Source organism: Ochotona curzoniae, unplaced genomic scaffold (assembly GCF_017591425.1).
Source record: "Ochotona curzoniae isolate NIBS_2020 unplaced genomic scaffold, NIBS_Ocur_1.0 contig_908, whole genome shotgun sequence".
Lineage (NCBI taxonomy): Eukaryota > Metazoa > Chordata > Mammalia > Lagomorpha > Ochotonidae > Ochotona > Ochotona curzoniae.
In genome coordinates, this window is record NW_024466607.1 from 20242832 (window position 1) to 20270317 (window position 27486).

General features: G+C 40.5%; 1 protein-coding gene and 1 non-coding gene across 4 annotated transcripts in view; both read right to left on the reverse strand.

The window, feature by feature from the left end:
* Positions 1–27486, reverse strand: part of ERC2 (ELKS/RAB6-interacting/CAST family member 2) — a 628330-nt gene that overhangs the window by 408343 nt on the left and 192501 nt on the right. For all 3 annotated transcript variants that reach the window (XM_040994652.1, XM_040994651.1, XM_040994650.1), the window contains exon 3: positions 10631–10705. In XM_040994652.1, coding sequence (XP_040850586.1) covers positions 10631–10705 — 75 coding nt within the window. The remainder of the gene's footprint in view (positions 1–10630; positions 10706–27486) is intronic.
* On the reverse strand, positions 6560–6668 carry LOC121166196. Its single transcript, XR_005885359.1, has one exon. It is a non-coding gene; the product is annotated as a U6 spliceosomal RNA (small nuclear RNA).

Genomic DNA, 27486 nt, shown 5'->3' on the forward strand with positions numbered 1-27486 from the left:
TCATATAGGGAAAATCAATTACTAAAGATATGAAAATGTAGGAACAATGAAAACGGGACAAAAAGTCTTCATGATCTTCCTACTTTGAATATATATGAAATTTTAAGTACTCTTTCCCTCCAAAAATTAATTCCACACTGATAAACATAACCTCTTTTTATATTTATAGCATTAAGTCTCTTGTATAAACCTAAGAAGTATACTTTTTAGTGATTTAATAGCTCGCTTTTATTTATAGCAACCAAAGCTATTAATCACCTCCATTTTAACGTTTTGTTTAGCATTTTGTGGTGGTAGAGATAGACAGAGATCTTCCATCTGCTGGTTCAACCCTCAAGTGGTTAACATAGACAGGGATGGGCCATGCTGAAGCTAGGAACACAGAATTCCATCTGGGTCCCCCAGGTGATTGCAGGGGCCCAAACACTTGAGCCATCTTCTGCTGCTTTCACAGGCGTGTTAGCAGGGAGCTGGGTCAGAAGCAGAGCAGCTGGGACACGAACTTGTGCTCCAGTATGAAATGTTAGATTCTCAAGCAGCAGCTTAACTCACTAAGCCAAAATGCCAGCCCCTCTTCAGTTTTTAACAATGTATTTATTGATTATAATATACAGATCATAAAAGTCAATCTCCTAAAGTATACAATTTAATTATCTGTAAGAGCATCACACTGCTAAATTCCAGAACATGGAATTGGAGTAAGGACCAGGATCCAAAAACTCAATACAGACCTCTGCAAGGATGGCAGGAATCCAATCAGTATCAAGTATTGCTGCTGCCTCCCAGGGAAGCCTGAGTGAGCAGAAGAGCCAGAAATAAACTGAAGCTCTCCTATGTGGGATATGAGCATCTCAGTCACTGGGCTAAACACCCACTTCCTAGAATAGGTACATCACCCCAAAGTTCTGCACCTTTTAGCAGGTACTCCTCTTGCTTCTCCTTCTGTTGTGCCTGGCAATCACTAAACTCTTTTGTCTCTAATTGCTGATTTGGGACATTTCATATAAATAAAATCATACAGTAATGGACCTTTTATGCCTGGCCTCATCCACTAAGTACATGTTCAAGATTCACCCTTATGTCACATATATCAGGACTCAAATTACTTTTTATTGCTGAATAACATTCCAGAGTCTGGATATATCATATGTTGTTTCCTTGATTTTGGCTACTAGAAAGGTTATAGGAGTTCTGTGTATGTTTTGGTGTGAACACGTTTTCAGTTCTGTTGAGTATGTACCTAGGAGTGGAACTATTAAGTTACATGGTATATGGATCACATTTTGCAGAACTACCAGCCAGTTTTAAAACTCGAACTACATCTTAATATATTCCTGCCAAAAAAAGATGAAGTTCAAGTTTTCCAATACTTTTCCACATCTGTTATTGGATGTCTTTTTTTTTTTTTTTTTTTTTTTACTTTTGTTGCGCTAACTGGGTAGAAACTGCTTCTAATTTGTGGTTTTGATTTGTGTTTTCTCAATGACAAATAACATTGCGAGTCTTTTTATGCCCTCACCAGCCGTTTATATATCTTCTATGGAAAATTGTGTACTCAAATCCTTTGCCCATCATACTAAAAAAAAAAAAATGTTTATTTGTTTGAAAGGCAGAGAGAGAGAGACTGATTTCACATGCCAGCTCACTTTCCAAATGGTTACAACACCCAAAACTGAGGGAGACGAACGTCAGAAGCCAGGAACCCCACTGTGATCTCTCAAATGAGGAGCAGAACTCAAATATTTGAGTCATCTTCTACTACCTTCCCAGACATATTAGCAAGAGCTGTATCAGAAGCAGACCAAACAGGTGGCAGTTTATCACATTACACCACAAGAATAGCCCCTACTGAATTTTTAACTGGGTGATTTTTTTTTTCTTTCGAGTCTACCTAACTTTATCTTTAAGCAAACATTTTAATGAAAGTACAACATAATGAAACCCAAATCATAGGTTTTCATCAGCAGGATGATTCATGATAAAGTGCACACACTTAGGCACTTGCTAACAAGATCACAAAATAAAGCTGTGACCTGCATTCCAGTTGTTCCCTTCCTGCTCTTCTCACTGCTACACTCCTTCCTCCTGTAATTAACCACGGTCTGGAGAGTTATGTCAGGTAGCTATTTCTACCTGTTTTGGAGATAACAAATAAACAGGATCAGACACCTATGAGGCTGTCTTGTTCCGAGGTTATTTTGGAAGTGACATTCAACCATGCTGTTATAAATAGCAATGACTTTGTCTTTTTCATTACCATAGAACAACTTATTACATGAATATTCCACTATTTGTCTTCTTTATGACGGGTATTTGCTTTGCTTTTACTTATTGTATATTGAGTGAATACTTTGTACCTTTGTACTTTAACTGGGTATAATGTAAATGGAAGAGTTACTACTATATATTTGGGTTTTTCGTATCATTATTATGTGATGTGTTTTCTAAATTTCAGTTTTATCATTGTTTATAACTGACATACAGGATGGATTCCCTCTTTAATAAGAGTTAACTTTTTAAAAGTTATTCATTTATTTGAGAGTTAGAGAGGGAGCAAGAGAGAGTGCTTCCATATGTTGACTCATTCTCTAAATGCATGCAACCACTAGGACTGGACTGTACAGAAACACAGACCCAGAATACAGTCCAGTCTCTTACATGAGTGACAAGATCCCAATTACTTGAACTTTCCTCATTGCCATCCTGGGTGTGCACTGACAGGAAGCTAGAATCCGGAGTTGCACTGAGTATCAAATCCAGGTACTCCAACATGTAAACTGGGCAATTTAAGTAGCATCTAATTGCTAGACTGAATGCCAACTTCCACAGGCACATTCTTAAATTCTGACCAGCCATCTGGCTGAATTCACATACGCATCTGATGACTTATGTATAAATTCACTGAGATTTCCTAAACACATAATTATGGTACATAAGAATGGTTTAATTTCTTCCTTTTTAGTTCTTATACCTATGATGTTCTTAAAAACTGTTAAATATAAGTGGTGGTAAAGGGCATTTTGTCTTATTTCTAGCATCATACTGAAAAGCATTTACCACTTACCACTGATTATGATATTTGCTGGAGAGTTCTCATGGTCATCTCATATTAGATTAAGAAAACTTTCATTTCTAATTTGAGTTTATTAAAACTTTGTTTTACTGGAGCAGGGAGCCACTGGTAGACAGAAATGCATAGATGTAGCATGTATCAAATAGCTTTTCTACATATATTTATGTCACATTAATACTTCAGTTATTAAATAGCTTTCTCTACATATATTCAAGTTAAAGTAACGCTTTAGCCTATTGGTCAACTAAATTGATTGCTATCCAAATATTAACTCAACTTCACATTCCTAGGATAAGCACAACTTGGTTATATCATTTATTTGTTCATGGATTCAGCTAGGCTATTTTACATCAGTGTCTACCAAAAAACTTCTTGAAGTACTCTCTTCTTCTTATATCTCTGCTAGGTATTAATATCATGGATTTACTGTCTTAACAAAGTAACATGGGATGAGCCCCCTCTTTAATTGATTCTGATAGAGTTTCTATACAAGTCATTTAATTTCTTCCTCCAGTATTTGCTAGGATTCACTGAAGAACCCATCCGAATTTGCCGGCGTTTTTTGATAGGTCTAAGTTTTAGAGATTTGGGTTAAGTGGTAAAATTTTCAGTTATATAACCCATTTTAAAACATAAAATATGAGTCAGAAATTCTATTTATTTTCATACAATTTTGGCAAACTGTACTTTTAAAAGAATTTATCAAGCTGTCAGAAATTTCAACTGTATCATAAAAATGTTGATAAAAACCCTCTCATTTAAAAGATGATAAATTTATTATTTCTTTGAAAGGCAGAGTAACAGAGAAGGAGGAAAATGGGGAAGAAAGAGGACAAGAGGAGAAGAGAAGGAGAAAGGCAGAGAACTGACAGACTGATTTTGCCATCCACTGGTTCACTCTTTTTAACTATCTACAAACAGCCAGGGAGAGCTGGGCCAGACTGAAGCCAAACACTCAGAACTCCTTTAGGTCTCCCACACAGGTGACAGGGACCGTTATTCTTGCCTTCCAAGAGTATTAGCAGGAACCTGGATTGAAAATGAACTAGCAGGCCTCAAACCAGCATTCCAATACCAAATACAGACATCCCAAATAGAGACTCAACCAGATGGAGGCTTGCCTCTCTCTCACACTGGTAATGTTAATAAGACTTACAGAGATGCAGTCCTTTCATTCCCAATATTCGTTATTTGTGCTGTCTATTTTTCTTCATGATTCTAAGATTTTCATGTTTATTAATATCTTCTGAAAGTCAGCATTTAACCTCGGTGTTACTATCTGGTATATGTTTGTTTTTTTTTTATTTCATTACTTTAAGCTTTCATTCTTACTCTTTCTTTCCTCGTACTTTCTGAAGGTTTAATTTGATTTTTTTTTTCCTTTTAAACTTACAGACATCTCTTTGTAACTAAATGGAACCAGTTGTTCCTTCCCAGGCCCTCTTTATATTGTCCAGCTTCCTTGTTTGGCTGCTCAAGTACCCACTGTTTGTAAACCACATTTCCTCTAACCAAAATCATACAAGGCTTTCAAGTTCCTTTTTAAATGCTACCTCTCTTCCAACTTCCTTGCCTTTCTCTTATCTGCTATCCTTTGAGTCCTTGTAGCCAGGGACTCTGCAGCCATTTTTACATCACTGTTTCAACCTGTCTTGCACACTCCCTTCTAGCAGCTCCTTGCAGCAGAGAACCTCATTATTCTAAAAGGCATACCACAGTGCTTCGCAAAAAAAAAAAAAATAACAAAATAGCTGCTAAGAAAACAATGGTGTTTGTGATCACAGAAGTCATATTCATACAAACTAACCCAGTTAAGAGCAGGAAGAATCAATTAGCAACTAACTGACATTTAGAGTTAAACATTTTGTAACAAGAATTTGGGCAAAAATGTTACAAGAAATCTCTTTCTTTTCTTTTCTTTCTTTCTTTTTTTTTTTAATCATTTCCCAGCCTTTTGACTAAGATCAAGTGCATAAATTTCATTTTTAAAAAAACATCTTACTCGCTTCTAAATGACAAACCTATATATTCTAGAAATAACATGTAACTCAACATTTTGCATTTTCTGGGCATCACTTAAAATCAACTGCCTCACTACCACTCCCCATTTGAGGAAAACAAAAAAAAAAAGTTAAAAAAATGTTTTTCAAGTTGAAAGATGGGAAGATTAACAAATTTTCCAAGAAAACAGTAAGCTAAAGGATAACTTTGGTCTCATAAATAGATACTGAACATGAAAAATCTAAGACTTTGCAAATTCAAATAAGTTATTACTCCACACTGTTAACAACAACAACAAAACATTCAGGGTAAGACTCCTTAAAACATTTTTTATTTTCTTTTTAATTTTGTTTACATAGTTGAGAGGACTTCCAGTAAATTCATGAGGAATCCTGGGCTGTGTTCAATACCCACAATTTGGATCTGAATTCCCGCCTTTCCTAGCTATGTGACCTTGGAGAAGTTGCCACATAGTAACCCGTTTTGTTGTTGTTGCTGTCTTGTGTTTTTTTTTTTTTAAGATGGATTTATTTTATTTGAAAGGCAGAGAGTGAGAGACAGACAGACATAGATTTCCCATCTACTGATTAATTCATCAAGTGGGTGCAACGGTTGGCACTGAGCCAGCGCAAAACCAGAAACAAGAAGTTTCTTGGTAGGTCTCCCCTAGGGTTCAGGGTCCCAAGCACTTGGGTCATCCTCTGCTGTCTTCACAGGTGCCAAAGTGGGAAGCTGGATCAGAAATGGAGCAACCAGGACTTGAATGGGTGCCCAAATGAGATGCCAGCACCATCCCCACTACATCACAGTGCTAGCCCCAGGCAGCAACTTGACTTCACAAAGTTCTAGTGCATTCCTTGTATATCTAGTGAAATGCAATGGGGTGAATGTGACCAAACATCAAGATACTTCTTATGGTAAACAAAGCAACTGCAGGGCAACTCCATACAAAAGAGTAGGCATCGGCCTACGCACAAAATAAGGTGTAGCCTTTAACTTTAATAACAAAAATCAACCTCCCCATTGAAGTTTCACCTGAATGCAAAGCCATATTCTTGCATATGACCAGGCTTCAGCAACTTAACCAAGACCAGTATGCATTCCTTATAAATGAATTCCAATGAAAAAAACTCAAGGCCAGCACTGTGGCATAGTATACTAGGCCACTGTCCAGAAATTCCATATAAGTGCTGGTTTATACCCTGGCTGCTCCATTTCTAACACAGCTCTCTGCTAATACATCTGGGAAAGTAGCAAAAGATGGAACAAATTGTGGGAAACCTGGCAGAAGCTCCAGGTTCCTGATTTTAGCCAGGCCCAGTCCCAGGCATCACAGTAATTAGGGAAGTGTACCAGTAGATAGAAGGCCTCTGTCTCTGTCCCTCTCTCTGACTTTCAAACAAACAAATCAATCTTAAAAAAAAAGAAAAAGAGACAAACCATTCATAGCATAAAAGTAACATGGCAAGTCATGTGATTAGAAAGTTAAATATCGACAATCCTCATTTCAATTTGCCATCCATGTACAGGGGCCATGCTAATCTTCTCTGTACTGTATTTTAGCATATGCTTTTAGCATACGTGCTGCTGAAGCTAGCACAATCCTTACTTCAATGTGCAACAGAACATTATGCCCCTGGCTGCTTCATTCACTTCAGCTCATCACAGAAGTTTATTTTTTGCATTGTTCACAGAAACATTAGCTCCCCCACAGTTACCCTACCTGATCAATTTTCCCAAAAATCTGACCGCTTTTGCTGTATTCACAGATAGTTGCTTTTCTCCAAGAATGGGTATCATGTAACACATGGAGCACATAAGAACTGGGGAGTTCAGCACGCTGTCTTGGCAACCTGGGCTGTAACATTTGGACTGAAGTTCTCTGCTCTTTCTCAATAAATATATCATGGCTCTAGAATTGATTGGGATTTTATATTTTTTTTTTTCAAAAAAAAGAACAGCATAGCCCTTTCTTCTATGATCATTGGAACTACCATAGCCATCTTTTTCAGACAGGCAAAAAACAATCTGTCTTGAAATGGAGCTCAAGCAAAGGAAGCCAAGATAAGTGATAGAAGGAGAGAAAATGGGATCTGCTAATATTTCCTGAGCCCCTGGATCAAGCTGTGACTGAAGTAAAACCCCTTCTTCTTTTTCCAGTTAAGTGAGCCAATAAATTTCCTCTTGGCTTTGGCCACTTTGGATTAGATTCTAGAACTGGGACATCATAACTAACAAAGAAAAATGGTTCTGACTGTCTGACAATTACTGTATTGCTATAATCCATTTTCCTGATAAAAAAAAATGGGTAGCATTTATGAATGAATCCAAGAAAGTGAAATTTTTGGACATTATGTCACAACAAATTTATAATAAAGTTAAGAAACAAAGAGAAGTCAGATCTCTTGCATGCCATTCTATTGACAGTTCTCAGAGCAGAAAACAGCTTAGAATTTTCAGATGTGAAAGCAGAAAGGAGGAAGTTTCGTGCTATCTACAAGAAGCTCATTTTTTCAAGAAACCACGCCATGTTCTGAACGCAAACTTGGAACATACCTGCCAGACCAAATCAGGACCAAAATTAAAACCTGAAGCTTCCTGCAAGAAGATAAAGCACAAATGACTTGATACACTTGGCTTCCTTTTGTGGTTATCCAGGCGACTTCTTCATCCCCTGGCTCAACTGGCCGGCCTTGTGGGTGATATTTTCAGAAGAGCTGCCACGCACCTGGACTTTTCCCAACCCTCATCCCACTGGGACAGTATTGTCCCAAGAAGTCTGGGCATACATAGAAATGTAGAACTCCCAGTCTATACTTTTCACCTCTCAAGTGAATGCAACGTGTGTATGGGCAGGGAGGAGGAGGGTAGTGCAGAAATCCAACCTAGGTTTCTCTAAGGAAGGGGAGACCAGCAAGGGTCACTTCCAAGTCTGACTTCATGTCAGTTCCTGAAACTTTAGGGCCAATTTATTCTAATGAAGTTTGCTTAACTCCAGATCTTGCCAGGGCCCTGGATGACACTATTGTGTACCCAAAGCTGAGACATGGCCTCAAGTTTCACCTGCCAGGTGAAGGGTCATTTTCATTTGGTAGTCAGCTCTGAAGCTTGTACAATGGGAGTTTCCAATGTGCCCTCCAGTTTCACAGGCATATAATGCATGAACAGAACTGGATGAGATCACAATCTCTGCCACAAGCAACACCCAGGGCTGAGTACGTGAACCTCGACCAGCTGCCTCTGTAACTTAATTTAGGTGTGCTGAGCACAGAAGCTAAGGGAACTCAGACTTCCCCACTGACAAAACAGAAGGCAGTGATTTCACCAATGAACAGACATCTCCTAAAACAATAACAAAAAAATTCAGGCTCAGTTCCCTAAACAAATATATTGATTTAATGTGCTCTTCAAATATGTTCTGACATCTGCAGGTCGGCCTCCAATGATATTTTCGCACTAGTAAAAGAAAAGCTCCAGGCTTACTTTACTGACAGTAGGACAAGGCTTCTAAAAGCTCACATAAAGGGGAAATTAAAAGATGATTATTTTGATACCCAAAGGCTTTTTAAAATCCACAACACAGATTTCCCATGAACTTTTTGAATACCCATATTGTGCATGGATTCCAAAAACATTCTGTTCTAAAATTTACCTTTTAATTCCATTTTCCACAAACTTTAAATACTTTCATTTACATAGATGAATTAGCTCTTCAAAATCATGTTTTATGCTTTCCCACATTCTTAACCTGAGTGTTTTGTTTTTCATTTATTTTATAAAACACAATGGCAACAACAGTAAACCAGTAGAAAAAAATATACATATATATATATATATATACTTTAACAAGTCACCAAAAAGCACCAATTGTCTTGGAATAAATATGTTTATCAAGACAAAAGCCACCATACTAAGAAACATGTCTCTTCTAGCTTCCCCAAACATTTTCAAAACACAGTCACTCTTTTTTCTTTTTCTAATCACTTGGAAATGGAGTGTATGTGTGTGTGTATTCTCTCCATTTCTGTTTGTGTTGACAGAGGGCTAGCAAGGTGGGCATGAAAGAGGACCGAAGGGGGACTGAACCACTTTTTGCAAAATAATAATAATAGTAGCAATCATAATAATGATACTAACGCAAGTATTTTGGTCTTCTGTTCTTTTTCTCTTTTTGAAAGCTTTCATGTGAAGCTTAAAATGTGAAATGAGAATAAAAGCTTAATTATGAATCATTACTGCCCATGTGTAGAATGTTACGTTTCTTTTCAAAATAAGTTCAGGTTACACAGTTTCCAAACAACTGATAGGCATTTTTTTCCTTTCTGCAGTATTTTTCAAACCAATGTACTGCAAATACATTATCAGTAGCTTGACTCCTGCAATCTTGTTGGCGGCGGGGGAGGGCAGCAAGAAGGGACATATCATTTTAAAGCCGATGTTCTGCATTACTTCCACAAAAATCCACTTGGATGAGGACACTGTCATTGACTAAGGAAAAAAAAAAAAAAAGAGAGAAAGAATTCCGAGCCAGAATTGTGTATGCCAAAAAACTCAATAGCTCATATTAGTTTCTTTTTCCCTAGGAGTTGGGACTATTTTGGCAGACAATTCAAAATCCTGTGCAGCGAGAAAAACAGAAAAATCATTATCCTATCAGCAAGCCTCAGAATCCTTTTGTAGGCTGATGGTGACCAGAAAACTCTCCCAGTGTTCGGCTCAAGTGTGAAATCTGCAGACCGCAAACATCTTCATTATGATTTTTTTTTTCCTCACTGAAACAATTCAAACCTAGAATTATTTATCCCTAAGACATACTTTATGATTTACTTCCTTCAGGCAAAAACTAGAAATAATAATACTTCCAGATACTGCCAAAACAATTGAATTTCATTTAGATCCATTTTTTTTTTCAATCAGAGGTCATGTCTTGGCCATCCTCTTTAAATGCCCTAAGCCCACCCAGAAGGACTTTTGTATTCCTTTAAATAGTGTGTCTGTATACCTCCACAACTAAATAGGATAGTTCGTGAGCTGCTGTAAATAAATGATTATTCCTTCCAGACTTGATTACAAGCAAACACAGGAAGACAACACAAAGTATTACTCTTTAAAAAGTAGATTTTGCTAATAACATACTTTTAATTCTTTAACAACTTCCCTGCATATAAAATAATGTCCCTTTGTCAAATTCTAGCTGTCTTTTCAATATCATGTAAATAGAAAACAAAAAACAAAATATTCCAGCTTTAGAAATCTACTTTTCAAGCACACACAAAAACCTCCCAGAGGGTTAAAGGTACTGGCCCTGCTCTGGAAATGAACCCAGCTCTTTTCCGAGTCCAACTACTTGAGCCCTGTTTTCTAACTGCCCAGGAAAGGGAGCCTAATTAAAGGGCCAATAAATCGCACCCAGGAAGGCAAAAAGACCCAGCACAAAGCACCCACCAGGGAACCCAGAGGAAAAACAAGCTTCCTTTCACATGTTTATGCTAGGCACCCTCAAGTTAGAGCAAACTCGAGGACACAGCTGTTTGGACAAATGTGTACAGCTCCTACCTTCATCTCAATGACAGTCTGGAGAGCCTTCGTCTTGGCTGGCTCCGGCTGGAGTTGGCTTCTTCGGTGCAATTCCTGGGGAGGAACACGATAGAAATAAGCCTGACGGTTCATCCTTCCGCTACACCATTCCCTTCACGCGGGTACCACACAGCCCACCGCGTCCAGGTTCCCTGTGCACAGACATAAACAAGCCACAGGTGCCTCTGCCCCCACACTCTTTAGCATCCCTCCTGCCTGGAGCCTGCGTTACGGTGAAAAGCTCTTGGCACATGCGCTATTTCTGAAACTTCCATCAATAATTAATGTCAACTGTGACAAAGCCAGCAAGTAATCATAGTCCAAATACTGTTCAACACTGGGGCTGATGCCCAGCCATCAAATCATAATTTACTAAATTACATTACTCTGTGCTCCCAATACAAACACAGCCAGGAAACGGAGCAGAGAAAATGACTAACGTGGTTGCAAAGCTGCTGCACGCATGGCACTTTGCTACCGAGGCAGGTTTGAAATGAGCAATTTAAAACCATTTTAGCACAACTGTGACACTTTTTGAGATGATATGATAAAATCCTGTGAATCTCTTGCTTGCAAATTTACAGTTTCAGTCCTAAAAACACATCTGTGGATGATACATTTATGCATTTATGGTGCCAAGATATTAAAACTGGCATTAATATCAGCAACGTTAGAAAAGAGACGAATGTGGCTGAAACCAGATGTGGCCCCAAGAACTCCTGGAATAATGATGAACATTTCTTCAGATAAAAAGTGAATTCTCTAATTACAATTTTAAGCTTGAAGGCTCATTTTTTTTATGCCTCTTCTCAGAAAAACAGTTCTAGTAAGATTTTGGAAAGTTGTGCTGGACCAAAAGAGAAAGATGGGCTTATTCCTTTCAGGCACAGATTTTCTTAATAACTATCAACTGTTTTATGAGAGCAGGCATAGGCAGGAGTAAGCCAGAGGGCTCACACATATCCAGGCTGCTGGTACTTTGCTGCTGGTACAGGCTGCTGGTACTCTGGTACAAGTCATCCACGGGGTAATTCCACAAAGGCTTATTACCGTTTCAAGTAAAATGAATTTAGAGCCAACATGGAGTAGTTAGTTCTAGACTTTTAGAATCACTGGACCACAAATATTTAAACAAATAAACCTAAACAGACCTCCCAACAAAATACTTAGAAAAAGAAGACCAAAAAGTGTCCAGCTTTTTCTAAGCAAGAGCACTTATAATTTAGCTCTATGCCTATCTCATCGCCTACTATCATCATTTCACAAACACAGGGTATATTAATGTAAAAATTGTCAGAAGTCTTAAATCCCACAATAAAATTCATGTCTACCCAGGACAAGGAGCTGATAAACTTTTGCTTGTACCATATTACATACTTCTTCTAGGTCACAGGTTGTAGATCTCAGAGCACATATCCCAGGTGCAGCATTTGGAGAACCATGGCTATTTGGACTGGGGTGGCTAGGGGTAAGGTTAGGGTCTCTACGGAATATATTTTTCTCCTCAAAAGCATCAGTGGAACAAATCTATAATCCTATGTAAACCTACTTCTCCACCTACAACTTGAGATCTGTGGTTCGGCAGTATTTAAAATATTCTCCCATCAGTTAGGACATCTTCTCCCTCTCACACATGTCAGAAGGGATGCAGCCAAGCATTACTGATGTGATTTTAGGAGCAGAGCAATAGAAAGAGATACTATAGTCCCGTGAAAGCCCCTGACAGCCATGAACTGCCAACACTGGAACCCTGAAGGCAAACAATGGTACTTTTGCAAGCAGCTGTGACAGCCCTGGCAACATCTGTTTCCTTTGAACCTCAGCACAACCTCTATGGTGAGCCCAACGGGCTGCTGGTGACCTGTAGTGGTCAGCACCCGCCATGATCAACCCTAAACCACCTATGAGATGTCACTGAATGCACAGCTGGAAGACAGGAGCAGCGGCACCCTGTTTCAAGTATTCAATGGATCTAATAACATAAAGATCCTAGATAACACTGAAATGTCATTCAAAATTTAAGACATCAGTTTTTTATGGACTTAATTGTGACCATGCATAGCTAATGTGTAACACTGATTCTTAGAATAAGTTTCCAATATGCCCCAGTTTCACGGGTTGGTATAATCTAATGCCAGTTCTCCACCACACGAAGTCTTACCAGGACTCCAAACTCAGAAAAAGTGTGTGTGTTAGGTCTGGATGGGTCAACTTAGATTCCAATGTTACTTTGAGGATTAGTGGTGTTCACTGGAGCAATGAAATCTCATAGACCAAGAAATGGAAAGTATGCCCACTGAGGGTTTCTCTGTAGTAACCACCTGAAGAGATACATTTCACAGACTGGGAGTTCTGATGCTAAGTGCATACAAGATTCATCTTTAAAAATCTGGCCATAGACCTTATAATAATTTCATACTACAGCTAATTCCCAATCTAGAATAAATGCATAAAAGGCTTTAAGGAGAGAGATTAGGTGTGTATAAAAGAATAAAAATAATCAAGAATCAGCTAAGCAAGACAGTGAAAATAAAAGCCACAGAGTAGAAGCATGTGCTGTTGTAATTTTTGCCAAATAAGGAAATACTATTAAGAGCAAATGTGCAATTAAAAAGCCAAACTTGTAGCAATAGTTTTGCAAAAGTGGAAACAGAGTTTCTCATTGTTATAATTATACAAATTCTCTTATTACAATATAAACCATTTCAAAATTCACAGTGGGCCCTTGTCATAAGTATCACTCCTTAACAACAACAACAACAAAATCCCCAGTTACCCAGTAACCACAGTTTTCTTATTCTAACTATTTTTCAATATTAACTTTATGGTTTCTGAGATTCACCATAAGTACTAAAGTGCTGTAGTATGTATCCATACTACCTGCACCATCTCAAGGTCCTGCAGCTATCTCTGAGCAAAAAAAAAAAATTCTTAAAATTCTTTTAAAACAAAATGCTTGCTCTGATTGTGGCAGAAGAGCAGGGATCCAGTGAAAATCGGTGCTCTTCTTCTTCCATGGTGCAAAGTTGTTGGAAAGAAGACCCACCAGTAAAATGTAGATAAAAATGGACATGCTCAACTTCCACCAAAAACAAAAAATCCTTATAGCCATCAACTTTCCCTCTTTTTCTACCTGTTGGCTACAAGGGAAGGACTCCAAGTCCCAAGAAAACATCTCTAATGGGCAATAAAGGAGCCTGAGCTCTGCAAACACCATTTGAAAGGCCTCTGATTGGCTAAAATGGAGTCCATTTTTAAGCTGTCAGATAGACCAAGACCCCAGCTATGCCTACTTTACTGCATTGGCTGCAAGGGAAAATTACACCAAATGAGTCTTGTGTTGTTTGGTAATTTGGGATCACACAAGTGATATTAACGTATGGTTATTTGCCAAAGTTTTCTAATGAGAGTACAGTGAGTGACCATAGGAGAGTTGTACTAATTATGCAACAAATGAATCTATCCAGCAACTTTTGGTATTTCTAGGGGTATGAGTGGAGACAAGCTGTAACTTCCTCTGATGGCTTTTAAGTAACAGAACTAAATCGTCCACTGTGATAGAACTGAAACTTTTCAGCATCACAAATCTCTGTAAGAACCTAATTGAAAATGTGGATTTCCTCTGGAAATGGACACAAAGACACACTCCAAGTAGCACAACCCAGTTCAGCTGTCTCAGGGCCTGGCTCAGCACCCTCAGAAGCTTGCCTTTGACTCAGCCTCACTGCACTGACAGAGGTCAGAAGCTTTCAGTCCCGGCCAGAGGCCTTGGGCACGTTCCTTCCCCTCCAGGATGTGCAGAAGGAAGAACTCCAGGTTTCCAATGCCGTTTCAGCTAGGAAACTATTCAGACTTCCAATAGGTAGCTGACTCTGAGAAGCTGGTCCTGGGTGGTATTTTTAGTTATCCCCACTATCAGTTTTTAAAATAAGAGAGGAAACAAATTAAAAAAAAAAAAAACTAGTATCATCAACAGTCCTTGAGCTCTAGGCTATTGTCCTATAGTTTCATGACTTAGTTGACCACAGTTGGTCTAAAATCACCAGTTCCTTCAGGTGGTCATCATAGAAAACTAGCAAAAAGGAAGGTTTTTTGAGCATGAAATCTCAAGAGGTTCATCAGGATGATATTTTTTGGCAATTTATGAGAGTCTACAGTCTCTATTCAAATAATCTGCTTGAATACCATTTTGCAAGGAGAGTATGTCTGAATAAAATTCACATATAACACATTCTTTCTTCAACAGACAAAAAGAATTTTTTAAAAACTTGCCTCAAAAATTTTTTTTCCAAAGGTGATTACTATTTTTATCTGATGTCTTCACATCATAGTTCTGCAAGTTTGTTTTTGTGTAACAAATCACCCCCAAACTTTGTCATGAGAAATCACTTCAACACCCTTGTGTATTCTATCTCAGGAATTCATAACAGATAGAGATGGCTCATATCTATGGAATGGAAACTTCAACCCTGGGTACTGCTGGATCTACTGTCAGGATGGCACTTTTACGCCTATGTCTTATGTTTTGGCCAGATGAGCACTAAGGTTAGACAACCTCTTCATGTGGCTTCTCCATGTGGCTTGAGATTCCTCAAAGCCGGTCTCAGAGTATCCCAATCTCTCACATTTTGCAAAAACTCTAAGATCAAGGTCACTAGCAGAAGAGCAGACAGAATGAGCTTTCATCACCTAACTTTGATAGCCACACACCATCATATCTGCCATGTTTCATTGACTGAAGCAAAGAGTACCAAACTTGAAGCCAGTGGGGTTTTTTTTTTTGTAATATTATTTTATTTTTACTTGAAAGGCTGAGGTACAGAGAGGGAGCGGGAGAAGGAGAGTCAGAGGCAAAGAGAGAGAGAGAAGCCTTCCCTGTGCTGGTTCACTCCCCAAATGGTCACCAGGAACAGGGCTGGGCCAGGCATGAGGCAGGACCAAAGAGCATCTTTTAGGTCTCCCACATGGGTGCAGCAGTCCAAGCACTTGGGCTATCTTCTGCTGCCTTCCCAGGCATTCGCCAGGAAATGGGGCTGACAGGACTTGAAATGGCACTCATCTATGGGATATTACCGCAGGTGGTAGCTTAACCTGCCAGCCCCAAAACCATGTTTTGAAATTGCCACTCTAATGGAGCAAAATGAATTGCAGAGACCAACAGGGAAGTAACACCATAATCTCAACTCTCATCAGTCTTAAGGTATGGTAGATTTAGATATTCAAATATTTGGCAGAGGGGACAGAGGAGATAAGGCAGCTATCTAAATAGATAAATATACCATCCCTTACTGTCTGTTTTCTTCGAAGATTCAAATAGGGTGAACTGTAGTTGGGTATAAATGTTCTAAAGGAAAATCACCAAGTTGGAAGACAATATAGTAAGGAGGAGGCAATTAATTGTGATTTTTAAGCTGGATATTCAGGAAAGCTTCATGGAAAGTCCAGTGTTGAATGAAAGTCTAAATGGGATTAGGGAACATATCATGTATACATTCCAGGGAAAGGGAACAGAAAATGCAAAGTCTGTGACTGGGGTTGCAAGCAGGAATGTGGGGAAACCACAGGGGTTAAAGGAATCCAGGTGTGAGGCAGGACAGAAGCCTGGGCCCTGTGATTGCAGTTCACTGTGAAAATGCTGGCTTTACTCTTGGGAGCACGTCAAGCCACTGGAAGGTTTGATCGAAAGCAAAGCATGTTGTAGAGTATGGTTGCAGAGTGTTGGCAGTGAGGACAGAAAGACAGCAACTCACTGGAGGTACCTGGAATAACCTGAGCAAGGAATGCCAGAGCCTTAAACCAGGGAGGCAGAGAGGAGGCAACGAGAAGGATGTCAGTCTGAATATGCTCCTGACAGACTGCCTGAGAACTACAGAGAGAAGAAAAGGACTACTCTAAGACTTGCAGCCTAAATAAGAAAAAGCATGTAGGTGGATAATCAAGCCTGGGAGGAAAGGTGGGAGTTAGGGAATCAAGAATGTGGCTTCACAGATGTTAACTTTTTGGTGCTATTAGACATGCAAGTGGAGATGTTGAGTAGGCAGCCAAGTGGATATGCCCAGATTTGAAAGCAAGAAGAACCACATTTACAAACAGTAAATCCATGACCCAAGAGGTCAGCCAGCAGAGACTGAGCAGAGAGAGAGGAAGAGAGAGAACTGATCCCAAGGTACTCCAATGTTAAAGAATCTCAGACTTTAAGAGGAAGCAGTAAAGACAGCTGAGAAGGAGCAACCAACAAGACAGGAAGAGAATGGAGAATGTGATCTCCTGGATACCCAGGAAAGACGGTGGCCAGTGTCAGTCACTGCTCAGAAGCCAGCAGCATGAGGCCAGGGAACTGGCTGCCAGACTTAGCTGCAGGCAGTCATTGAAAATCTTAATGAGAACTGTTTTGCTGGAAAGTATGCACGGAAGCCTGAGTGGAAAATGCTGTCTGAACACAGGAGATGAGATGCTCAGGCTGCTATAATGGCACAGTGTGCTATTTAACTGGCCTTTTTTTTGGCGGAGGGAGCAAAATCTCTGCTTTAGATCTGCACATACAACTTTGTACCAGCATTTGCAGCATTTTCACAACAGCAGAGGTATCCCATATATTCATCTGCAGATGAATACATGAATAAAATGCTGCACATTTTATTCAACAACCAATAATTCAGCCTTTTTGAGAAAATGTTGTTTTTTTTATTATTTTCCATGATACAGTTTTGTAGGTGTAAGGATTCCCCCCTCCACTTCTCCACCCAACTATTTTCCCACATATTATTACAACAGCATAATCCTTCAACAAGTCCAACATTCTCCTATTTAAGTGTAGCATCCAACTTTAATTCAGAACATTTCAGCACTTGCTAGGATGTGGGCGAGATGGTTAAGTCGAACAAAACCCAAACCTGGGTGACACCACTGATATCAATACTCTAAAATGATCAAACTCATAGAAACAGGAATTGGAATGGTAGCTTCTAAGAGAGAGGGAACAGAGAGAAATGGGCAGTGGCGGTTTAGTGAGTATTGAGCTTCAGTTCTCTAAATGAAAATGATCTAGGGAACAGCTGCAAACGACGTGAAGACAAGTAACACTTCTCAACTGTGTGCTTAAAAATGGCAAAGATGATACATTTCCTGCCATGTGCGTGTTATGACAACTATGTAATTTTAAGACACAAACATAGTAGAGATTGCTGAAGCCCCCACAACCATGCCCTCTCTCCCTTCTTGTTTAAGGAGTGACCATCACCACCTCTTTTTTTTTTCTTCTTTTTAAAAGATATTCATTCATTTATTTGAGATAGAGGTACTGGGAAGACAAAAGAAACAGAGACAGAGGGAAAGGTCTTCCATCCACTGGTTCACTCCCCAAATGGACACAAAGATCCAGGCTGTAGTCTGGAGCACAGCGCTTCTTCATGGCGTCTCACATCGGATACAGGGACACAAGCACTTGTGCCATCCTCCACTGCTTTCCGAGGCAGACTCAAAGGGAGCTGGACTGAAAGTAGAGCAGCCAGGATTTGAATCGGCATCCATATGGAATGCCAACGCTGCAGGAGACAACTCTGCCACAGCTCCAGACTCAGCAACCATCATCTTAAAGGGGATGACTGACTACCTTTCTCACAGAGATTTTATCTCTGTTGCATATGTGCACCCACATAACTAGTAGAAAGCCAAGAACAAACAGTACTTCATTTTTAACATTTCTTCACTGTGGAGGCAGCTTGAAGACAACCTGACAGAAAGAAAGGAGAGAGAGAGTGTGTGTGTGCACTCCCATCCACTGGTTCATTCTGCAGAAGCCTGGGAATTGAGGCTGAATCCAGGCAGCAGAGACTCAGTCCATCGTACCATCCCCACTGTCACCGAGGGGCTCCAGCAGCAGGAAGCTGGAGTCTGGAGCCAAAGGCAAGCATTGAACCCAGGCAATCTACGATGGGACACTCCAGCCCTGCCCATGCACTACCTTTAAATTTTTTTTTAACTGGACAGTCAGATATATAGAGAGGAGGTAAGACAGAAAGGAAGATCATCTATCCACTGATTCACTCCCTAAGCGGACGCAAAGGCCATAGCGGAGCCAATGTGAAGCAAGGAATCTGGAGTCTCTTTCCGATCCACCATGTGAGTGCAGGATCCCAAGGCTTTGGGCCATCTCTTACCCCTTTCCCAGGCTACAAGCAGGAAGCCAGATAGGAAGCGGGGCTGCCAGGATTAGAACCAGCACATATATGGGATCCTAGCACATGTGAGGCTAGAACTCTAGCCGCCAGGCTACTGCACAGGGCTCGGTGCACTATCTTTTAATTTAGAGAGAAACTACCTATCCATATGACACAAATGTCTTTTTTTTTTTTTACATTTTTATTTTTAGCTCAACAACACTTATGTTTTTAAAATTTGTATGTGTGATAAAAATGACCTACTTTTGTTTTTAATCACAATGTTTCAATAAGTCTCCCTGCACACAGCGTTGGAGGATGGTGAAGGCAACTCTACTTTAAGGGTCTTAAATGCACAACAACACTCTTCATTCTGAAGCAGGCTGTTCTTTCTGTCTGGGATAATTTTCCATCACTCATTCTGTCTTCAGGAATTCCCAAACTATAATTCGTAGGCCATATTCTGCCCATCCAGTGTTTGGGAAATTAAAGGAACATTGCAGTGCTCATTCGTTTACATATCGATGGTGGCTGCTTTCCAAGTGGATGTCAAAACGGTATTGAGCCAATGATGCCATTTGTAACGCTCCTGTTTGAAATGAAGCATCTGACTATAATCCTACACTAGCCCCACCATTACCCACTGGGAGCAGATTGTTTCTTTACTTTAACAAAGTCACTGATACAACAGAATTATATCCCAAGGAGTTCTGCTTAATGGGATGTACCTACAGCATCATGCATATACACATAATCATCTTAGAATTGGGGATTTGGGGCCAGATTTTTGACCAGATGAGATTTAAGAAAATTTTGGGTTTTGAGTTGATGAACAGATGCCAAAACACAAGGAGACAATGAGATATAGGGAAATAATTCTTTATTTAGGGGGTATGTAAGTCTTTGAGATCCAAAGGTTAGACTGCAGTAAGCAGAATAATGTCCCAACCAAATATGCCCAACTTTTATTTCCACAACCTACAAATAGATCACATTATGTGAGAAATTTTCACAAGCTTTATTAAAAATATATAAAAACTATGTGTGGGTTTTGAGATAACTATGCATAGATTTCAAACTTTTTTGCACCAAAATGAACTCATACTACTTTATATAACAGGTCTGGACAGGATTTAGTTTGATATACTAAAAAGAAAGATCAGTTTGGAAAAAAAAAAAAACTATTAGAGCAACACAAATTCTGCTAAAATTGAAACAGAACAAATATCCAGTTCACAGCAAAGTTTAGGTGCAAGAAGGGTGAAATTAATGATGTTGTATGAAAACATTTATGGGGAAAATTTCCACAATGAAAAATGAGCAGTTTGCAAATAGACTGCTTATTTTGAGAAGGGATAAGATGATGCTGAAGATGGGGTTTATAGCAACACACTATCTACAACAATCTGTGAGGAAAAAGTAATCTTGTTCATGCTCTAATCCGCAAAGACCAAAGATAAATGACAGAAACAATGGATAAAACTGTGGTTATCTCATTGGCTCAGCTGACACCATTCTGACTTTAAAATTACAGTGGAGCCACCTTTCTGCTCCATGTGTTACAAAACTATTGTGTTTTATCATCTACAGACAAGAGCAGAGCCCTTCATGGATACTTTACACAAGTAGATCAAGATCCTAATGCATGTCTTTTGAAGAACTGTAGCACGAGATGAGACAAGACTTTACAGATATGATCCTGAAGACCAACCATGATCAAAGCAAAGGCTACTGAGTGCAGTCAAAGAGCAGACTAGACAAGAATAATAGTAATGGCAGAAGTTGTGTTGCCATTGTGTTTTTACTTTTCTCAAACGCAATCTAATATCACACACACACATCACAAATGCATGTACATGTACACACAACACATAAATTTGGCATCTACTAGACACTGTGATGTGTTCTAAAGATAGGGAAGAAATGACCCCTGTCACCATGAGTCTATTACCCAGTAGAGAAGGCAGGCATATTAGGTAAAGAAGCAGGATCAAACTTGCAAATGTATAGGGGTAATAATGCTATATGAACATCACAATGACAATGCTGAGACAGCAATGAAAAGAGTGAGGAAACTATAGGATTCAGATACAGTTGGCCTCCTGGACATGCAGCAAAATGGCCAACTTTACAGCTATGAATGACTGCCAATTAAGATATTTTATTTCCAATCTATTATCATCCCTCTCTAACTTAAATTGGAGGGCAGGAGAGATCAGAGATCCTAGAGAAGATTCAAACCCAATTCTTTTTTGATGAATCAGAGCTGCCATGAAAACACCTATGTGAGCATGGTACAGGCAGAAGAACAATAACAGGAGGAAAATTAAATCTGTTGTAATTAAAAGAGTGATAAAGAGGGCAGGAACCTGGAGCCCGCCCAATCAATCTGCAGCACATTTCTAGAACTTCTCAGAGCACCATTGGAGAACCACCTTTTGGGGCATCACACTTTGAGTCACAGATTCTAAAACTAGATTGAAGAAAGTCAACGGTGTCCAGTTATCCTTATGGACCACTCAACCTCACCTCCAAAGTTTCTGTATCTTTACACATTTTCCCTAGTGTTCCTTTCTCTCTCAAGTACTTGGAGCAAGCATGGGAGAGGGGGGAGTGCTGGTTGTTTCATAGCTCCAGCCAGAGGGCCCATTTTAGAGATGCCAGCAGGGGGTGGCATATGAATCAACACTGCGTTCCCCACACACCCCCAGGGTCCAGATGGCTGCAGGCTGCAGGAGCAGAGGGCGGCACCCACACACAAGACTTCCCTGGGTGGAGACACACACCACACATCAGACCATGAGGGAAAGCGGTGGTGGTGGTGGCTATAGCATTTAGACTGAAAAGGCCATGGTCTTTCATTTGCTGTAGACTTTTCACTTCCAACACTCAGCTGAAATAAAAGTTCTACAGTACAAAATACCAAGCATCCACAGAAGCGGAATGCATGGCAGGAACAAACTAGTGGGGCCAACTTCTCACTTTCAGTAGGATCCTTTCAAATCCCTCATGTGAACCCCAGAACTGAAGGTTTCCAGATTCCGTGTTGGAGCAGTCACAACTCCATAGCATGATCTTCCTAGCTCATGTTGACTTTCCAGTTGCTCATTAAACAGAATTTAATAACAATAAAACTGACCCGACATTCTCAGATCCTAAGCTGTGTGCTAAGTACTAAGAGAAATATCTAACCTGTCCCATACCTCCAACTTAGGAAGTCAATATTACTTTTAGATCCTTGGTCTTCAGGAGGGAAACCACAGCCTCAAAGAAGATAATGGAACAGACTAAGACCACAGCACTGAAAAGCAAAGATGAGACCTGGAGCCTCATTTCTAATTCTCCAAAGCTCAGCTGGCCTCTTGATGTCTACGTGTTGCAGCCTCCACAGTACCAACATACTCTTTTTGTGCAACAGTTCTCCTGGTAGGGGAAGCCAGTGCATCCTCACTCTTGAGATTCAATACAAAAGCCCAAGTACAAACTCCCTTGGATGACTCATCCTTGGAAAATCTGCAGCTTTTAAGCTCTCCCCTAAAGTGCACAGCCTGACAATGGATTAGTCCACTGAGTCCTTCTGTCCATGTTTACTCAGGTAGCCAAAAAATGTACCAGGCATTTCAGTAACTGAGAACAAAGGCAGTTCTGCATTAACTAAGGTGTTGCTGAACCAGACACGTTGTGTGCATAACTGTGTGGAACAAGGTGCATTTTGTTCTGTGTAGCACCTCACATGAATGAGCCATAGAGAAGTGCCTTGCCAACAGTGGCCCCTGGGATCCCCTGTAAAACTTTCAAACATGTGGCTCATGGAAACCACAGATGGAGCCCTTAAAACTATTATTCATGCACTGAATTGGAGTTTTAGGGTGTCATGGTAAACAAAACCTGTTAGTGCTGCTTGCAATCCAAGATTACACCTGCTCAGAAACCTCACCATCTAGACTCTGCAGCCAGTTTTGTACCACTGTGCAAACCTTGGTTGTATTTACCCTTACTGATTTATTAAAACTGGTGGAAAACTGAAATAGATGCATTGATATAAATGACAAGCACACACAAAAGGACTGAGGCAGGTGGCATTAGAGAATTCTGTGGCTCAAATGACTCATCTTTAGCAGGAACATGACACTTTCACCAGGCAGCAAACAGTATGAAACTAAACAACGAAATGAGTAAGACTGTTAAAAAGACCCTTAAAGACTATGCCTAAAGATGAAATATAATTTGGGCTTTTATGAATTTTTTTATATCTCTGGCAATAGTGATAAGTTTCTTCTCTAGAAACAACAGCATAATTACTGATTAGCAAACTCCATGTGGTTCTGTCACTCACAACCTGTGAAACCCTGGGCAGAGTGCTAGTCCTTTCTATGACTCACAGCTTCATCTGTAAATGGAATAATAACTATGCCAGTCACAGCGGGCTGAGGATGAAATGGCTACCAGATGTAAAGCCAGCTGGAAATGGTTTTACAAGAGTACCTAGAACATAGTTCAATAAATATCAGCTACTTTAAGTTTGCTTATCAAAAGTGAAAAGCTAATATCCTCATGACAATCTGGAGGTTGGGAAGTGTTGAGAAAGGTCAATGTAAGAAGAACAAGGAGCTGAAGAAGGAGTGTGCCCCTGAGAAGGAACCTGGAATACTCACCAACTGAGGATTCCCCACACACCAGAATGGCAGGTGCCCCCTTGACAAAATCTAATAGCTAAGAGGAAGCTTAGGCAGAGGGCACTACAAGGTCACAGGTGGAGTTGAGGTACAAGTACAGGTGGTCAACAGAAGACCCTGGCAGAGTCCCTGTTGGATGAACTGACATCCAGAGACAAGTAGACAGGTGATAGGAGGAAAGGCCATGGAAAAGCAATGGGGAGACATGCCAGGCCACTGTAAAGGAGCAAAAGAAATGGGTATTAAGACAAGGGCTACACCTAGAATACAAGGACTACACAATGCTAACCATCTGAGGTCAACCTCTCAGAGCCATGAGTCGAGTCCCCAGTACCTGGCATACAGCAGAAACAATGGCACCTAACTCTTGTTCCTAGTGTTCTCTGTATGCCTGGACCAGGCTCCAGCCTCTTTATGCTCTCTCACACAACCTTCACCCACAGCTCCATGCAGTCCTGGGATTGCCCAGGAGAGATAATGGGGCCAAGGACCAGGAAATAAGGTGATCTGCCTAAATGCAGGCAAGTGGATAGACAAATGGATAAATAGAAGGAGTGAAGATGGTGGCACTGTCTGAAACCAAATAGAAACAACATCCTAGGAAGAAATTAGCGCATCACTCTCCAACCTCCTCTACCAACCATAACTGCCCCTGGGGCCCCCGACTGCAGCCAAACTCATGCACCCACACTCCCCTAACACGTCCCCATAGTGCCCCTGCTCCAGGATGTCCCTCTGCCACATTCCCTTAATACATTGCAGAAAGACAGAAAGCAAACTCCAGGCAAGAATACTGAGTGAAAAACCTGTAACATACTTGATCCAATCTCCCAACTGCATTATTTACCACTGTTGCTCCTTCCAATAGTATATACGTGCCAATTTACTAATGGCTTCCATGGGAGCCCTGGGTGAGGAAGAATATGGTGTCCCAATCCTTAACCTGACCCTAGCGTCCTGTCCATGACAGATACCTTACTGTGGGCTGAATTTACTGGGCTTTCATCACTTAATGCATGTTTAAAATGAGGTTTACAGCTCTAAACATGGGCCATGGTAAGTATGCTACTTACCAAATAAGGAAAAGAATGTACAGTATTTCTCACATTGTTACTTATTTCATTTATACTTTATTGACTTTTTTCTGCTCCATGTTGTTCCAGAAGAAATTTAAACCACTGCCTAAACCTTCTATCAACACCATGAATGGCAGATTAAACATAAAAAGATATTCATATTTGGAATCTAAGAATAAGATATCATTGGGCCAGTGTGATGGCATAACAGGCTGATCTTCCACCTTTAGTACCAGCATCCTTTATTCTGGCTCATGTCCTGGCTGCTCCACCTCCATTCCAGCTTCCTGCTTATGACCTGAGACGTCAGCAGAGGATAGTCCAAATCCTTTGCCTTCTACACCTATGTGGGAGACCTAGAAAGAAGCTCCTAGCTCCTGGCTTTGGATCAACTCAGCTTCAACCATTGTCATCATTTGAGGAGTGAAGCAGTGAATGGATGACCTCTCTCTGAATCTCTCCTTCTCTCTCTGTGAAATCTCTTTCAAAGAAAAATAAATATTTAAAAAAAGAATATGACTTCATTTGGAAAAAGTCTCTGATACATGATAAATTAATGTTCTTGAGTTTGGCCGTGTGGCACAGCAACTTAAGCTGCAGCCTGTGACACTAGCATCCCATATCAGAGTGCTTTGTTGGAGCCTCAGATGTTCAGCTCAGTTCCCTGACAATGTGCTTAGGTGGCAGCAGATCATGACCCAAATATTTGGACCCCTGCTACCCATATGGGAGACTCACATGGAGTTTCTGGCTCCTGGCTTTAGCCTAACCCAGCCTCAGCTGATGTAGCTACTTGGGGGAGTGAATCATCAAATGGCAATCTGGTTCTCTGTCCATCTCCCTCTGTCATTTGGCCTTTCAAATACATAAAACAAATCTTTAGAGTAAAAGACTGCCAAGATGAGATCACCCTGGATCACACAGATAGGATCCAAATCCAGTGATTCCAGTCATCTTAGTAAGAGAAAGACAGAGGGAGACCTGAGACAGATAGCAGAGAAGACACACATGGACATAGACAATCAGGCATGGTGGAGGTAGAGGCAGAAGTAGGGAGTATGTGACCACAAATCAGCAAAACAGAGAAGACTATATGGGAACAAAGCAGAGATTGGAAGATGTACAGCCACCAGCAAAGGACCCCAAGCAATGCTAACAGTTGCTGGACACAGTGAGAGGGAAGCAAAAGGTTCTACTCTGAGCCTCAAGAATGAGCACAGCCTTGCTGGCACCCTGGCTTCAGAATTCTGCCCTCCACAAGCATGAACAAAAGCCATAAAAAGTCATTGTAGAGCAATGCTAGAACACTTACTGCTAATGGCGGTTTCACAAGTGACCACCTCTGGCCCTCTCAACAGCCTTGGGGAAATAGAAGGATGCTTGATCCAACTTTCAGATCAGTGCAATAAACAGAAAATGGTTCAGACAAGAGACAGCATAGGAAGATTGGGGCAGCTATTTCACATCAGCCTTAAGGAGACCAAATCACTTGGACAAATTCAAGGGCTTAAGGACTCATCAGATCCTGAGTATGCTCAGTAAAGCTGAATCAGACAACAGGGGTCTGGGGAGGTGAAAGAAGGTAGACAGAGGCTATTTCAACAACAGAGAGAATGGGGCCCTGCACAAAAGGGATGCAGGGAGCGTGCAGAGGTTCCCAGAAAAAACAACAACTGCTGTGCAAAGAACCCCTACTTTGGGCCAGGGTGGGTACCAAGCACTGACAGTCTCCTGGCTGAGGATGTGTGATCCTCACAAGGTAACCACTGCCATTCACATGTCCACATGCAATTCGAGATTAAGAAGGTTGCTGAGGTCAGCCAGCTGGGGCTGGCTTTGACCTGGCCCCTGACCCAGGCACCGACTTGTGCACTTAGAAGTTGTGACTACACAGTCCACTGATTGTAAGCTGCTGCTGGGGACAGGAAACACAGTTCAACCCAATGATGACCAAAAAAGCGACTTATGTTTAGGAAGAAAAGATGGTGAAATTATCTCTTTCTTTTTTCAAACAATGCTTAGAAAAAGGTGAAATTTACCTGTAGTTACACTTTCTGAGATAACTGCTGTCAACCATCTAATATAGTCATGCCTTCCAGATCATTAATCCATGAGTGTGCACATACACATAGGCTTAGGATGTATATATATGCTGTAGGGGTTGTAACTATTTGTTCATTCTCTTTAATTAAAATAGGACAATGCCATACACTGTGTGGACAAGTCTACTATACACTAATAGTGTAGCTGAGGTACAAACAGGTGCATGATAGTGGATGCTGGCACTGGTGGTATACTCTGAGCAGTGGTTTACTCTGCTATTACCACAACTCTGGTCCCAACATTAAATTCTAATAGCCTATCCTTTGTACAAATATGACAGCAAGACAGTGGTGGGATGTAGGGGCCAAGGAGGAGCAGAAGAGGCTGACCCTGGGGGAAGGTATTTTATCACTGGCAAATTTAGAAAAGCCAGAGCACTGTGACCATACAACTGTGCTATATTCAGTTTATTATTGTTGATTAATTGTCAGAGACAATTCTCACAGAGACTGTGAAGGGCTGTATCCACTGTCTTCCCACCTTTTACAACTATTTATTTATTTATTTGAGAGATATAAAGAAACAGAAAGGCAGACAGAGGCCCCATCCACTAATTCACTCCACAAATGCATGTAATGGCCAGGACTGGACTAGGCCAAAGTCAAGAGCCAGGTCTTCAAAATGAGCAGCAAGAAACTAATTGTGTGTCATCAAGGCTGCCTCCCAGGATCTGCACTGGCAGGAAGCTGAGGCCAGGAGTCAAGATCAGGTACTGAACCAAGGCATTCCTTTGTAAGACATGAGGATCTCAACATATATGTTAACAGCTAAGCAAATGGTTGCTTCAACTGTCTCTTTGGTGACAAGGTATTGTTCCAAGG